This window comes from Lipotes vexillifer, unplaced genomic scaffold (genome assembly GCF_000442215.2).
Source record: "Lipotes vexillifer unplaced genomic scaffold, Lipotes_vexillifer_v1.1 scaffold147, whole genome shotgun sequence".
Taxonomy (NCBI): Eukaryota; Metazoa; Chordata; class Mammalia; order Artiodactyla; family Lipotidae; genus Lipotes; species Lipotes vexillifer.
The window spans coordinates 645,447-661,991 of NW_006778796.1; the positions used below are offsets into that span (position 1 = coordinate 645,447).

A 16,545-nucleotide genomic window follows, 5' to 3' on the forward strand; every position below is an offset into this window, starting at 1 on the left:
TGATTGCTTTATAACATTTACATATAACTCTAGTTCATTTTTATTAGATTTAAGTAATTTATGATCATTTTATAGATTATTTTTATTTCTATTGTGAAATGGATCTTTTACCTACTATATTGTGTGAACAGTTATTGCTAGTGTACAGGAATGTCATTTATTTTTATATGCTTATCTCAATATTAACTTTTTCAAACTTTTCCCTGGTCTCTGGAACCTGAGCTTTTCTGTTAAACTTAGTATCTGTCCTCAAATGGGGCAAAGACATTTCCTTTGACGACTTCAATGCTACAGAACATATGTAAGGGTCAAAGTTTCTAATATGACAGCCAGAGCAAGGTCCAAGTACTTATCACAAGGTGTCTTTGCTAAAATCTGTTCACTTGCAAAAATGGTTTGGACGAGACCTGCTTGCATTCTCTCTTTCATCTTGTTTTTTGCCCACATAGCAGCTGTATCGGTAAGTAGGTTCTGCTCTTCATGGTATTTAGAAATATTCATTGTAGTATATGTTATCCATTTACTGTATCTTTATTTCTTTTCAGATTAAGCATCTTTCTGAAGGAAGTGGTAAGAACTAATTGAAATGTATAGAGTGTTTTCTGAACTTTCTCTCTTTTGTTCAGCAAGACTGGTAACAATTTTTCCCCCCACTTTTAACAGTACATGATGGAGAGTTTGATGAACAGAAGGATATTTCAGAAATCAATTTAGGTGGGTGTAATTTCTGCCATCATTAATGCCTTTAAATAATTTAAAATCCTGTGATAGAATTGCTGAAAATCTCTTAACCTTCATAGTATGGTATTGGGTAACTTTAGGAGAGAACTGTTCATTCGTGCCTCATTAGAATTTGCAGAGTTTCTGAAAATGGAAATGTGGAAAGAGAATAATGATTAGACCAAATTTTCTAGAACTAGTGAGTGCTCAGCGGATCTGGAAATATGTAACAAGATTTTTGTTGGTAAAAAATTTGTTCTTCCAGTTTTCATTTTGAAAAAAAGAAAAAAGAAGGGAAAATGGATGATTATTTTGCTTGCTAAAGAAAAATGTAAGGAATATGCCTTTGGTTATATTTAGTGGGGAAAAAACCCCAGTCCCTTTACTGGCCCATCATATTCACTAACAACTGTTTGCTTGGGACTTGGAGAAAAGTGTAGTGTCTCTGTTACGACATCTTGTTCACAAAAGCATTCCTTGAAGAAATCCATTGGTCTCATCCATTACTGAGAGGCGAGAGATGCCAAGTAATTGTCTCTCTTTTCTCTCTCGTCCTGTCTCTAAAATGGGGGAGAAGCCGCGACATCCTGGGTATCTTTGGTTAGAATTGGTGGGAAACAGAGGTTCCATATTCATGATCATAAGTACCTTATAGTTTACAAAAGCTTTCATATCCAATTACATATTTATTTGTCAAATTCTGTAATGGGAGGCGCAGTGGTTGAGAGTCCGCCCGCCGATGCAGGGGACACAGGTTCGTGCCCCGGTCCGGGAAGATCCCACATGCCGCGGAGCGGCTGGGCCCGTGAGCCATGGCCGCTGAGCCTGCGCGTCCGGAGCCTGTGCTCCGCAGCGGGAGAGGCCACAACAGTGAGAGGCCCGCGTACCGCAAAAAAAAAAAAAAAAAAATTTCTGTAATGGGGTGAGTGCTATTTTCATTTTGCAGGAAGGAACAGGAGGCTCCTTTGGGTCAAGCTGACTCACCCAAGATCACAGATGGCAGTGGTAGAGCTCACCTCCAGGTCTTTTGACTCATAGCTTAATAGCTCAGTCCTATATGAAGAATGTAAAACTAAAAAAATCCCATACCTTAGGGGTAAATTCCTCTGGCTTTGTCGCATTTACAGGGAAGCCAGTCTAGGTGATATTTAGTTGGAAAACCTTGAGAATGATTGCAGGGGCAAAGTAGAAATCACTTAGGAAAGTAAATGGGTGAATGGGTCTCAAGACTTCAGGGCCAGGCATCAAGCGATCTCTCTTTAAAGTCAGGCAGTCAAGGTGTCTGTAATTCAGAGGATCGGCTGTATCTTAAAGGTCCTGAGGCAGGAAAGTCTTGAGGTTTTAGAGGAGTGCTTCTCAAACTTTAGCATCAGAATCCCCCAGAGGATTCAACACCAATGAGATTAGATTTATTTCCCACCTATTAAGGCTGCTCTAAACAATCAAGGCTTTCCTGCCTTAGGATGTTTCTATTTGCTGTTTCCTCTGCCTTCAATCCCCTTCCTTCACTCCCCACTCCGTTAGATTTCTGCTTAAATGCCACCTCCTCAGGCAGGCCTTCCCTGGCCACCATTTATGAATATCAACCCTCCTTCACCTCAGCACTCTTTTCCCTCTTACTCTGTTTTATGGGGTTTTTTTTTTCAATTATGCTTTTCACCATCAGCCATACTTTACATTTATTTATTTATTTGTATCCCCTTCCTCTCCAATCAAGAATGTCATCTCCCCGTGTGCTTTGTTTTGTTCTCCACTATATCCCCAGCATCTAGAACAAGGCGTAGGGCACATGAAGCACTTAATAAGTATATGCTACATGAACAAATTGGGTAGTGAACGGGCTGGGGCTTGCTTTCAATGGATCTGTACTTCTTGGTGAAATTCTCCTACTGCACTCTCTCACTCCTCTGTGACCCCATCCATGCTGACCAGCCCTTGGGGCCAAGGTCCCAGTAGGCTTCTTCACATTGCTCTGGAAGAGCCCTTCCCTCATCCAGGCCAGGGGTCAAGAAATGCATAATTTTGCCCAGGACCGGCCTAGGCAAGTGTATAGATGGACCAGCCCATAGCAGCCCTACTGAAAAGGCAATTCAAAACCTGGGTCCTGCTGCCTGTGAGGCAGTGGCATCACTGCTGTTTGTTGTTGTTTAATTGTGCTGTTATATGACTAGGTTAGGGTCCTGAGGTTAAGCAAATCTAGGAAATATGTGCATGAGGAAGGGAGTGATTCGGGGACAGCCTTAGCTAGTCATTAGCAAGCACAACCAGGAAGGCTCATCATAATCACACCTCCACGGTGTCGTTACAGAGCCTGAACCCAGCTCCTGAATGAGCTGTAAGCGTTGCCAAATGAGACCCCTGTTTCCATGTGAGGTTGTGGTGATTATCCTGTAGCTTGATTTTCCAGCTGTAAATCAGGGGCTGTTCTCAGAATGAAGCATGATCTGATGATTCTGTCTGAAGTAGCCTGTGTTTTCAAGGGAAGCCTGCTTGTCAAACTTTAGGGCTGTAATAAGAAGTGACATTCTTTTAAACGCCCTTAGTTTTCCCACCAGGATCTTCCCTTTTAAGGATCTTACTTTCAGAAACACTCTGAGGCCAATGCCGTCAGGGAGAAAGTCTATTCTGCTAAGGTCCTGACAGCAGACGTTTGGAGCCATGGTTTTGAATGGATCTACCCATATTTGCCAGGTCTTCTTTATTATCAGGGCAGCGCCCTGAGCTTGGCTTTGGAGGGCACCATTGTTTTTTCATGGGGAAGAGCAAAATCAACCCATTTAGCTAGGGTGGGGAAGCAGGTTAGTACAATAGCAGAAAGGACCCTGGACGGGAAGTGGGAAATTCTATAGCTCACTCAGCTGCTGACCACCTGGTACCTCATTTCCTGTCTCAGGAAGTCCCATTTTGACCCCCAAAGTGTGAGAGTTTTGAAGTCAATGAAGTCAATGACCCAAAAGATTCCTTCTAACTTGTCTCTTACTTTTAAGATTCTTGGACAAGATTTCTTTCCTTTTTTTATAGTGAAATATAGTTGATTCACACCATAATATTAGTTTCAGGTGTACAACAGTGATTCAATATCTTCAAAGATATACTCCATTTACAGTTATTACAAAATATTGACTATATTCTCTGTGCTGTATAATAGGTCCTAGTAGTTTATTTATTTTATACATAGTAGTTTGTACCTCTTAATCGTCTACCCCTATCTTGCCCTTCCCAACCCCCTTCCCTATTGCCACTGGTAACCACTAGTTTGTTCTTTATATCTATTTCTGTTTTGTTATATTCACTTGTCTGTTTGATGTTTTAGATTCCACATATAAGTGATAGCATAGGGTACTTGTCTTTCTCTGTCTGACTTATTTCACTAAGCATAATGCCCTCTAGGTTTCTTGTTCCAAAAATGACAATAGAGAATGTGACAATATCTGATATTTATTGGCTATTTACATTTGTTCACTTAGAAGAAATTTTTGCATTGTTTCAAAAGAGTTTCACCACATAAAGATTAACAACTAAAGACTTAACAATAGAAAAGATTCATTTTATTTTGAGAGATCCCTTTTAGTAATTCTCATTCAAATGTTTCTTTTTTTAAAATCCATGTCTAGCTGCAGGCTTGGACCTCTTTCAGGGGGACATTTTTCTACAGGTGAGTACCTGCTAGGAGCACAATAACATTCCCCCCAGGGCTGGCTGTGTCATAGGATGGTGAGCTTCTGCTCTGTGTCCAGCCACTGAGATGAAAGAATCTCATCTATAATCTGTACCCACAAAGACTTCCACTGTGGTTGCTGGTAAACAAAAACAGACAAAAACATTAACGAACAGTACAAAAGAGTCTATAATTATTAAATTGCTTGTCCATCCAATTTTCCTAATAAGTGAAGCATGAGAGAGAAGGAAATCCACCACCATATTGAAAGTGGCTATTTCGTTTTGAGAAATTGTAGGTCACCTTTATTTGGTTCTTAAAAATTTCTCTGGAATTTTCTAAAATGTCTATAATGAACTTCTATTGTTTTTACAATATAATCAGAAGATAAATTGACTAAACTGTTTGAATTGTGTGACAGATTGTTTGTGGTGTGAGAGTTTAGAGAAGGGGGAAGCCAAGGAGACCAGCTGTCCAGCCACCTTTGCCTTTGTTTCTGCAGAATTCCAGAAATGGCCTGAGAGACCCCAGCGCCAGGTGGAAGTTCCCCATCCCTTACATCCTGGCTGACAATCTGGGTAATATTGATTGTTCTTCATTAGGAGTTTTGAGTTGAATTCTTCTCTCTCGCCTCTCCTCCTGATCATCAGCTTCAGACTTGGGGTAACTGCCAACGTATACGAGGGTTTCTAAGCTCTGACAGTTCTTTACCTCACGGTATGAGAGGCACGACATTACATCTGAACCCATGCTGCTTAACCAGTCTGAGATACAGAGTATCAAATAATGATTTTTAAAATGCAAAACACACTAACATGTTAATCAGACAGGGAGCAACACACAGAACAAAAATGAAATATAATTTGACATCATAGCAATGAAAAATGTGCACTTGCAATAACAGTTTGTTTAGGTGAATCTAAATATGGTACCAGGATACTAGTTTCAACATGTTGATTTCTTCCCTTTCTGTTGCAAGACAAACACGTCACGCTTTTGAGAAATAGAAAAGACTATATTTCATATGTTCATTGTCCTTGTTCCTCTGTATTAAAATTTTCTATTCTTTTCTCTCTCTTAATATAAAGGACTGAAATCAGTTGCATTTTGTTCATTGTTGAAAATAGTAATTGGTGGAAATAAGTAAATATTAGAAGCCACGCGTGGACACTGGTCGACATCAAGCAGCTGACTGACAGCTCAGCAGCCACCATGATGCAGTGCCTGTCTGGGAGGCCCATCCTCTGTGGATGGGGAAGATGCAACAGGAGAGGGGAAGCTACGACAATGTTGCTCAGTCTTAATGAGCTGCTGCGCTGCTCCCCTTCTCAGGAGACATAGATTATGTTTCAAGAATTTTCCATCACTCTTTATCAGTGCTGCCTCCCATGCCTTTTCTGGAGAAAAGCTACATAGTAACAAGTGCTGTTTTTCTCAGTTATTTTATGGAAAATTGAGATGAGTTGTTTTTCCCCAGTGTTTGACAGCGCACTTGGAAATTCACGGAGCATCCCTATTTACTGGGACATGATATAAGAAACATTAATTTTAAAATGGATTTTCTTCCCCATGACGATTTTTCTTTCTATTTGTCTCACCTGTGCCACCACCTTCCCATTAAGACAAAGACATACTTACTGAATCTCTTACGTGCCGGATTCAGCTACTCAAGGTGTGTCCCCTGGTCACACAGGTGGCCTGAAATAAGATAGCAGCTGTGAGGATAGAGTGGTGGCTCTCAAGTAGCATCCCATGAGAATCACCTTCAAGTTAAAGAAGGAGTTCAGGTGCCTGGGCTCGTACCATTGCGAAAAGCAAAACATTCTAATTAGAGTTTGACATTTGTATAAATTCCTTTATTAAAGTTAAATTTACGTAGGGTGAAATACAAAATCCAGGCTTTTGAGAAATGCATACTTATGCAACCCACACTTCCAATACTCTAGAAAGTTCCCCTGTGCTCTTTTCCAGCCAATCCCCACCTCCACTCCCCAAGAGACAACACCATTCTAATTTTTTCCCCTGTAGATTAGTTTTACCTGATTTACAACTGATTTGCAGATAACTGGAATCTCATAGTATGTCCTCGTTTGTATCTGGCTTATTTTGCTTACCATGTTTAAATGTTTCTGTATTATGGTGGGCCAGTATTTAATTCTTTTTCATTACTCATTAGTATTCCTTTGTCTGAATATATTGCAACTGTTTATCCATTTTTCTGTTGATGGATGTGGGGCTGTTTCAAGTTTGGAGTCTATTGTGAAGAAAGCTGCTGTGATCATTCTTGTACAAGTCTGCGTGGATATGTGTTTTTTATTTATCTTGGGTAAATGTCTAGGAATAGCATTGCTTGATCCTATGGTAAATATATGTTTAACTTTATAGGATAATGCCAAACAATCTTTCAAATTGGCTGTGGCATTTTTCATTCTCACCAGCAATGTCTGTGTCCCATTTGGTCCACCTTATCACTAACATAGGTGGAGTTAATCTTTTTAATTGTTGCCGTTCTAGTGGTTGTGAAATGGTATCTCACTGTGATTTTAAGTTGAGTATCCCTAATGACTAATAATATTTAGCACATTTTCATTCCCTATTGACTATTTACGTATCTTCTTTTATGAATGTCCAACTCTTTCATGATTTTTAAAATTATATTGTTGGTCTTTTCATTATTTGCAGAACTTTATATATTATAGATAAATTATGTCAGGTATATATGATGAATATTTTCTCCCAGTCTGTGACTTGCCTTCTTTTTTAAAAGCAGTGTATTGATTTTCTTAATCCTTTCAAAGAACCAACTTTTGACTTGTTAATTTTCTCTTGCTTCTCTACTCTTTATTTTCTGGCTTTCTGCTCTTGTCTTTATGATTTCCTTTCTTCTACTTTTTTTCAGGTTTAATTTACCCTTTCTTTTTTACATTTAAAGTGGAAATTTGTATCATATTTTTAAGTCTTCATTTTCCTAATAAAATACAATGCTATAGTATGACATCTAAAGCTATAAATTTTATTTGAAGCACTGTTTTTACTACTTTCCTCATATTTTGATATGTTGTATCTTTATTCAAATTTAGTTTAGATATTTTCTAATTTCAGTTGTGATTTTTAAAAACCATGGGTCAATTAAAAGTCTGTTTAAAATTTTCCAAATATTTGTAATTTTTCTAGATATTCTATTATTGATTTCAAGTTTATTTTTTTGAGGTCAGAGAACCAGTTCCCTAAGATTTCAGTCTTTTGAAATTTCCTGAGATATGTTTTGTGATCTACTTTATGATCTAGCTTGGTGATATTTCATGTGCACTTGAAAAGAACCTGTATTCTACAGTTTTAGGTCATATTAGCCTATCAGTGTCAAATAGGTCAAGGTGATTGTTGGTGTTGTTCAAATATTTATATATGTATATTTATAAATATTTATATTAAGCCGTGCTCTCATGTACAAAGTTGTATCAATGGGAATCTTAACCAATGACATTTCCTTCTTTCAAGATAAACCCTCCTTCAGTTTCTGCCCATTTTAGGCATTTTCCAGTGCCTAAAGAGTTTCCTTTCAAAGAGTTTCCTTTCTTAATTTTTCCTAAATTTAATAATCGTTAACTGTAGGAGGGTTAGTCAGATTCAAATTCCTCTCCTATTATCAGAATGAAAAACTCTCTCAAAGGATTCTTTTTTAAAAAAATTTATTTATTTTTATGGAAGTATATTTGATTTGTGTTAGTTTCAGTTGTACAGAAAAGCAATTTCATTTTATATATATATGTGAAAAGAATCTTTTTCAGATCCTTTTCCCATATAGGTTATTACAAAATATTGAGTATATTTCCCTGTTCTATACAGTAGGTCCTTGTTGTTTATCTATTTTTATTTACAGTAGTGTGTATATGTTACTCCCAAATTCCTAATTTATTCCTTCCCCCCACTTTTCCCCTCTCAAAGGATTCTTAAACCAAATATAGTTAGCTTTCCTATGCCAATCCTCCAATATGTAGTCATTGGTATCTGAAATGAACTCTTCTCATACTATTTGATCCAGGGATAAAAAGGACTAGTGGTTTTCAAAACTAACGTGATTGTTCAAGACAGATCCATGTAAAACCTACCATGTCAGAGCAGAGTAAAGAACTGGGAACTAGGAAACAATGAGGCAAAAGATAAGGTCCTTTCTCTCAAGGAGTTAACAGTGTCCTAAGGAGAGGAAACCACCTACGTAAAGACAACACACAAAACATCAAGTGTGGTTTTCAGAGGACGTGCACTCAGGGCTGGCTTTGTGGTGAACAAGGAGACGTCAAGTGGGCTTTATTTCCATTTTTTTCTTTTGAATGATGTCAGGACCGTTTTTACAAAATTATTACAGAGTTGCTTAATTCCCCTTTCACAGCCTACTCAGATGTAGGGAAGGCAGAAGAGATGTGATTTTTAAATCAACCACTCTCAGTGTTTCCACTATTTGGCCTGAAGATAACAAAAGCAACACAATATTATAGAAAGTGTGACTTTCATTATAATCAAACTTTTTTCCTTATACTTTTGTAACAACCAAGCTGTCTTAGGTACATATCTTCAAATTATAGATGTTTCTCAGTAGGAATAGGTAAAAGTCCGTGAACATTTTGTCCAATAGTTTTAATGCATATGATCTTGCTGTTGTTGTGTGTGCTGTTTCCACAACTAATTTACTAATTATTCCAATGACTTTCTTTAATGACCTTAATATGATTTTATGACATCTGAGTGGTAGAGTCTCCAACTCAGTAGTTTATTAAATAAGGGCCAGAAAAATATGAGATAAGTATGTGGTAAACTGCCAAGAATTATAAACTCTTTGAGAGAATGCTGAAAATCAAATGTGCAAGAATATAATTTAATTTTATAGAACTTAGCTTAAGTTGTAACTTAGAGACCTACCTCCAACAAGTTGATGGGATTAAAAACCACACACACACACACACACACACACACACACACACACACACACGGTAAGAAACAATCTCCTTTCCTTTGGAGTATCTTTCTCCCCCACCCATCCTTGTCTTATGCAATACCAAGGTATGTACACGTGCAGATTAGGCAAAAGGAATGATATTTGATCTTTGGTCATTGATCCACAAAGGTTACTAATAGGCATCTATAGGTCCATAAGGCTTCTGCTGCTTTGGTTCCAAACTTGGGTTACAGAAATCTTTTCTAAGGCTGCCTGCAGAGCTGCCTATCTAGGCTTGCCATCTATTGGGGATCCTACAGGGAAGCAGCATAAATACTACACATACTTCTTATGCTTTCAGGAGCCATAAACCTCTGTAAGCTCTGCTCTCTTCCTCTAGCAAGAGGGTGTGACTTTTTAGATTGGGGGAAGGAATCCCTTTCTCAATGCTCTCCAAAGTACTTTATCCAGAAGACAGAAGTGGCTTGAATCACAGTGTCTTGTGCTCTGCCATGTGGCTCTCCTGAAGGAAGGTACTCAGAGCTTCTGCTTAGATGGGGGATAAGGAAAGGGAGAAAGTGGGGAAGTTATGATTTTGTTCAGCCACACATACGTAAGTGTATTCTTATTTTGTAGATATATATATATTATGTATTTAACATATGCACTTAGTGTTTATATCCACAAATAATTTGTCAGTTTTAGTTTTCAAGGAATCTATTTACTATAAAAAAAAAAAATCTGTCATGGACCCCAGTGGATTTCATGTGGTGGCATGATTTTCTATGTTTATAGGTTATATATATTATTCAAGAGCTAGCTAAGGCTCATTGATATTTTTATTGATTTCTGCAGCACTGAATGCCAAAGGAGCTATTCTCTATGCCTTTGAAATGTTCCGCCTCAAGTCCTGTGTGGATTTCAAGCCCTATGAAGGAGAGAGCTCATACATCATCTTTCAGAGTTTTGATGGGTTAGTATGAAATTTTACAGAGTGTGAAAATCACACGTCCTTTGATTATAAAAAGTGACACATCTCTTTCAAAGGCTAAAAGAAGAAATTGGAAAGAAACTAAAAGCAAAATCAAATCTTTCACTGTGAATTTTTTAAAGTGGCATCACATTTTTAATGAGCTCTGCAGAGAATGAATTGTTTGGATACCTCGGGGAACCAGGGAGACTCATCTCAGTTCTTTTCCTGGGTTGAGGTTATGCTTTAAATTACAGTCCTTTTTTTTTTTTTTAATTCAGGTTTATTAAAGTATAAAATGCATCCTTTTGATGGCTCTGTTTTAAATTATAGTACTCTGATGGCTGGACCTCTTTGAAAAGTTCTAGATGTAGATTTGCTTTTCAGAGTTACTTATTTCTAAGAAGAAATAAATGGTATATCAAGAAAGAAGACCTTTGTCTTCAGCGGTGTGTGTGTCAACCAGTCTGAGCTAGATGAAGTTGGGAAGCAAATCCACCATCTGCCGTGACTCTGTAGGTCTGTGTCTTCAAGACCCAGCTGGAGGTATCTCTTCACACTGCAGTTCCCAACGTGGCCTCTAGGTGTTGCCTGGATTTCGTTGTCTAGTTCTGAAGGTGGGGATTTTGTTAATCATGGATGGGTAACAGACGTAAAGCAGGAAGTTAGCACAGGCTTTAGCTTCTCGAGAAGAGTCTTAGACCTCAAAAGGTGTAAGTTTGGCAAGTAGTGGTGGTGGAGTGATAACAAGTGAATAGTTCTAGTATGCTATGGTGACCGCAGAAGCAGGACGTAGTGTGAAGTGAAGATTCAGGCAGAGCCAAGTTGAGTGTCAGAGAGATGAAGAAAGAAGGATGTAGAGGCAGAGGAAAGGGAAGGACAAATGGGAGGTGGAAAGAGAGGGAAAACCCGAATGTGGGGGACTCTTACTGCCTGTGGTTGGGAGATGTCTCTATTACACTTAAGTTAGGGGAGAGGAAAAGGGAGGAAGAGGCTCCAGGAAAGGGGCTGGCCCAAAGTGCCCCAAACCCTTCAGGATCCTGGTCCTCTGAAGCTGGAGGTTAACTGGACTCTTTCAGAAGGACAAGGTCAAAGATTTACAGAGTGGTGGAGTTACGGTATTTTGCAACTTACACCTTTCCTTTGGGGAGGGATGTTAAAAAAAGACAAATAATAAATGCTTCCTCTGGATTGTGGATATTTTGCAGAGTAAACTCTGAATTGGTAATAAAATGCTACCAGCAGGCAAGGTGATAATGGTGATGTTTGCACAGCTCAGTACATTAAGTAAAGATCATTGAATTGTACACTTAAGATTGGTGAATTTTATGGTATGTAAATTAGACCTTAATAAAGTTGTTAGAAAATAACTAAGGTCTATCTTTGAGGAGAAATCCAGCCTATTAGCATTTGAACTTATATGATTTTAGCAATCTTGGGAAAACCAGTGGCAGGTAATTTAATGTGATTGTCACCAAGGAACTCACAATTCACTGGTAGCATTTAAACTATTGTCAGATCTCTTATTCTGTTGAGCGTTGGTTAAGGTATAGATCCTTGTTGAGGTGGAAGATCAGATTTACGAGAAAAGACAAAAATAATTGGGAAAAAGAGGGGAAGAGGCTGCACACGAGGAATTTAGAGTATCTGCTGGCAGTTCCTGAGTCCACTATTTTCTGAGGGAATTTATGGGTCCTTCTTGCCTGGAGCCCTTCAGACATAAGTTAGGCCACCTGCTGTGTGTTGTCATAATGCTGCAGATTGGGTAATACCCCAAGAAATCAACTTGATTAACTTGCATTTTTAATGAGGTTCTTTTTTATGATCATATAATATATGCCTGCTCATTATAGGAAATTTGAAAAGTCATGAAAATGTAAAGGAGAAGACATAAATCAACCACAGCCACTGCTCAGAGACAGCTTTGTGGTATAAAAGCAATAGTGTTGTTCTTTGGAATGCCCCATGGGTTTGTGAAGGTGAAGAAAAATGCCAATTTTTACTTCTTTTTACCTGATGCATTATTGGGATTGATTTGCCTCTGAGTATGTAGACATACTTTTATAATGGCCTATCAATCACTTTTAAAGCCTGCATAATATTCTCTCCAGGGAATGTTGCTTTTTTCACCAGTGCCGTATGTTGATGAGAATGCTATTAATAGTTTCTTTTTGAAATCAAACCTAAATTTCTTCAAACCTAACCTAATTTGTGTTTTGGAATCCTATGAATTACAGCTGCTTAAGAATTCTCTAGAAGAAAATTTCTTTCTCCTCTTTAAAGGTGCTGGTCTCAGGTTGGCGACCAACACGTAGGACAAAACCTTTCCATTGGCCTGGGATGCGACTATAAGGCCATCATTGAACATGAGATCCTGCATGCTCTGGGGTTCTACCATGAGCAGTCAAGGACGGACCGGGATGATTATGTGAACATCTGGTGGGATGAAATTCTTCCAGGTGTGTATGAACCCAAGGTGCTATTATCTTTGTCACTTGCTCAACCCAACCCTGGGATGACCAGGCCAAACCTATGTATGAATGGGAGCTTCAATTTCTCCAGGAGGAACACAAAATATGACCTCTCCTGTAGGCTGTGCTCATCTGATCACAACTGATCCCATATAAGTGTCTCAGGAAAAGGCGAATGGTGGTTAACTAAATGTAGGGTTAACTGATAATCAAAAGCTCTTGCTTTGTTTCAGTGTTTTTGTTGAAAATCTATCTAAGATTCTATTCTCCTGTCTTAGTGAGTAAAATGAATTACGTTCCTGAGGATGTCAGGGTCCTTTTTCTGCATGTGAAATCTTGTGTAGAAAACTACATGAGGTTTAGCTGACTGTATGATAATCCTAAGACATACTCCAGAATTTTTTTTGGTGCTTTACCAAATCAACAATAGGTGTTTAAAAACAAAACAACTACAGCAAAAAACAAAACAAAACCACCTTTTATCTGAATTTGCACTCCCAATTGTGTTAATTCTAGCTAATAGTTTTTCTGATTAATCAAAATGCACAAGTCTTTTCTTTCTCCTTTCTAAGCACCTCTTCCCTTCTGCCCCAACCCATAAAGGATAACACCGTAAATGATAACACAGTTTTATTTCACATATTATTATGCAGTTATTCTAAAAATTCTGATGAAAATGTTATAACTCAGTTTACCAATGGAAATTCCATGCTGTGTTTCTGAAAACACCTAGTTTTTTTAAAAAGATTCTTTTGATTTTAAAGTCTTTATTGAATTTGTTACAATATTGCTTCTGTTTTATGTTTTGGTTTTTTTGGCCGTGAGGCATGTGGGATCTTAGCTCCCTGACCGGGGATCAAACCTGCACCCCCTGCATTGGAAGGTGAAATCTTAACCACAGGACCACCAGGGAAGTCCCAACACCTCGTTTTTGATTAGAAATTAGTTCAGGAAGTGGAAAAGCATTATTTTTGGCAGTGATAGCTTAATGAAACTTTAATGTATTGGAAGTGCCTTAACTATGACCACACATGGTTTTCATGAAGCAAATCATTGCCTTGTAATTATGTTTCATTTAGATCCCAGTTTAACATATGAGTTCACAGATTGCAGTGCATCTCTAATAATTTTAGGGACTTGGAAGAACTGGCCATACTTTAAAATTAAGTATCAGTCTCCAAAAGACTTCTGCCAGGACTAGCTCGTTTTGGAGTAAGCTGTAACCATGGATCTCACAGGAGGCAGGGGTACAGATGGCTAATCCTATCAAAATCACCTCTGGGGTTTCTCAATCTGTGTCCCTCCCGGCACCTCCTATTCTGATATTTCATGAATGTGGAGTACTGGTGGGAGGAGGGGAAACTATGTGGTTTGTAAAAGCCTAATCTGTTACCAGGATTGGACCCACACATGTGCTCCCACCCATCCTACCATTCAACCACTGAGCTAGAGGCCAAGTAATATTCTTTTTCGTCCCCCGGTACAATCTAGAGAAGTTCTAGAGAGTATTCACCCAAGTATGAAATAATAGATCAAAAACAGTATATCTGTCTCCCAGGGGTAATTGCCTTATATCTGGGTCTGTGTAGATGCGCCAGAAGAGTGCAGATCAAAGGACCGAATCTCTGCTTGTGAGGCTCCGGGCAGTATTAGACTTCGTCTGAATTTGCTAGAGGCCTGAATTTCTTACTTTCTCTTATATACTTAACTCTGCTGAAAATGACATGAGGAAGCAGAAAACATTCGCATTTTTAAGTCTTGAAGAACACGATGCTCGGTGCTTTTAAGATAGTTTTAGACCATATGAGGTCCCCTTTCTCAGAGGGAGCCTATACACTTACAAGGATAATTTGCAGCCATGCTCAGCTTTGGGTTGAGCATGAATGACTCACCATGTTTGCTCATCTCCTGTCTGTGTTTTCATTAGGTGTAATTTCATATATCTAAACTGCTTGCAATCACTGGAGAACTCTTCTCAAATGAGACATCAAATCCAATTTAGATCATAAGCAAGGGCAGTATTATTGCTCAGGGTAATTTATGACTTTATTGCATCTCATCTTCAGTTGATGGCAATCTTATTATTTAACCTAGGAAGATACTCTATTGGCCATATAGTTCTCTCCCCAAATCCATCTCTGTTTCTGAAGTCAGAATTGTGTTTTCTGGATCTGTTTCCTTTTATTAAGCAAAACACTTCTGAAGTCTAGCAGGGGTCTACAGACTACAGTCTGTGGGCCATATCTGTTTGCTTTTGTAAATAAAGCTTTATTGAAACATAGCCATGCCCATTTGTTTACATACTGCCTGTGGCTGGTTTTGTGCTGTAACAGCAGAGTTGAGTAGCTGTGACAGAGACCATACATCTTGCAAAGCCAAAAGTATTTTCTATCTGACCCTTTACTCAAAAGGTTTGCCCGTGAGCTCTGGTTTACAAGATCACTTCCTCTTCAGGTTCTCAGCTGTGAGTTCCCTGAAGGACCATGCCTGTCCTAGTCACTGCCAGGGGCCACCACCCACCTAGCACAGCTCCCAGTAAATAGTAGGCATGACAAGAATGTGTTGAGTTAAATTTTAAAATGTATTAAAGAACATTTATTTGGTAAAGCATTCTGATAAGTATCCTTGGATAATAAAGAATACAACTATCTATTCTAACCTGATGATTTTATTGCAAGTTAAGGAAAACAGCCAGTGAATTGAAAGTGCCTTGTTTAAGATACCACTGAGAGTTACCACGAGATCCCAGACCCACGCCCAAGTCCTCACACCCGCTAAATGCTTTTTATAATTTTTCCCCCTCAACGGCCATCCGAGGACCACGTACTCTGGAGGGAATGACTCTCCTCTGGGGACCACTGCCAGGCTGTACCACACTTCTCCAATCCTGAGTGTACCTGAGTTGATGTCTTTGAAAGTTGGTCACATTTTCTTCTAATTATTAAAAACAGCTGGATGGGAAGCTAGACGGGGAGAAGGAGATGATGAAGGTGGAAAACCTGTGAACTTCCCATTATTGCAGCTGAGCCAGTAAATTCCTGATGGCTCCTGGATTAAAAGAGTATCTGGGTGGTTTCTCATTTCAGCATTTCACATTGCAGGGCATATTCTCTTACTTATGCTAATCTCATTTAAAATATTTTCATTTTCTATTTTGAAAGGAAAGTCAGTTTTCTTCCTATTTTGTTTTTCTCACCATGGGGCAATTTCTAGAGCAGGAGAGTGTGAGCCTTGATTGACAGGATGCCACTTTCTCGCCAGGTGCTAAGCTTTTCTTCTGCCCCTTAGATTTCTTTTTCCTAAATTGTTGGAGAGCTGGCCAGGTACGGCTCTTGGTGGATGAGGTACTTGGCTGTTAGCAAGATGAATCAATCCTGAATATTTTCCTGAGTTCAAAAATTCCTTTTCCTACCATAAGGAATACCTGCCTCCACTTTGATATCTTATCTTCTCTTTCTTAAATCCTCATACATACACACACACATTTATTTATTTATTTATATGTATAAAAATGAACCTTTGATTTAAATATACATTTAATAACATGCATTGTATATTTACATTACATTTACATTATAATATATGTATATATTATGCACATATTTAATAATATGTATATATTTATTATTAATTATAACATGTATTTTTTTTTCTCTTTGGGAGTATTTACCCATTTATTTAATTACTATGCCAGTTTCAAGCTACCACACAATTTTACTGAACAAGGAGTTAGGGAGATTCTCAGAATCGGTTCTCCTGACCTGGGCAAGGTGGCCCCAGCTCATGACTCTTT

At 38.4% G+C, this 16,545-nt stretch overlaps 1 protein-coding gene across 1 annotated transcript in view; it reads left to right on the top strand.

The window, feature by feature from the left end:
• Positions 1 to 391: 391 nt before the first annotated feature.
• Positions 392 to 16,545, top strand: part of MEP1A (meprin A subunit alpha) — a 29,214-nt gene continuing 13,060 nt past the window's right edge. The window contains exons 1-7 of the mRNA XM_007451940.1: positions 392 to 460; positions 546 to 570; positions 664 to 714; positions 4,335 to 4,375; positions 4,881 to 4,956; positions 10,167 to 10,284; positions 12,565 to 12,740. Of these exons, the coding sequence (XP_007452002.1) occupies positions 392 to 460; positions 546 to 570; positions 664 to 714; positions 4,335 to 4,375; positions 4,881 to 4,956; positions 10,167 to 10,284; positions 12,565 to 12,740 (556 nt within the window). The remainder of the gene's footprint in view (positions 461 to 545; positions 571 to 663; positions 715 to 4,334; positions 4,376 to 4,880; positions 4,957 to 10,166; positions 10,285 to 12,564; positions 12,741 to 16,545) is intronic.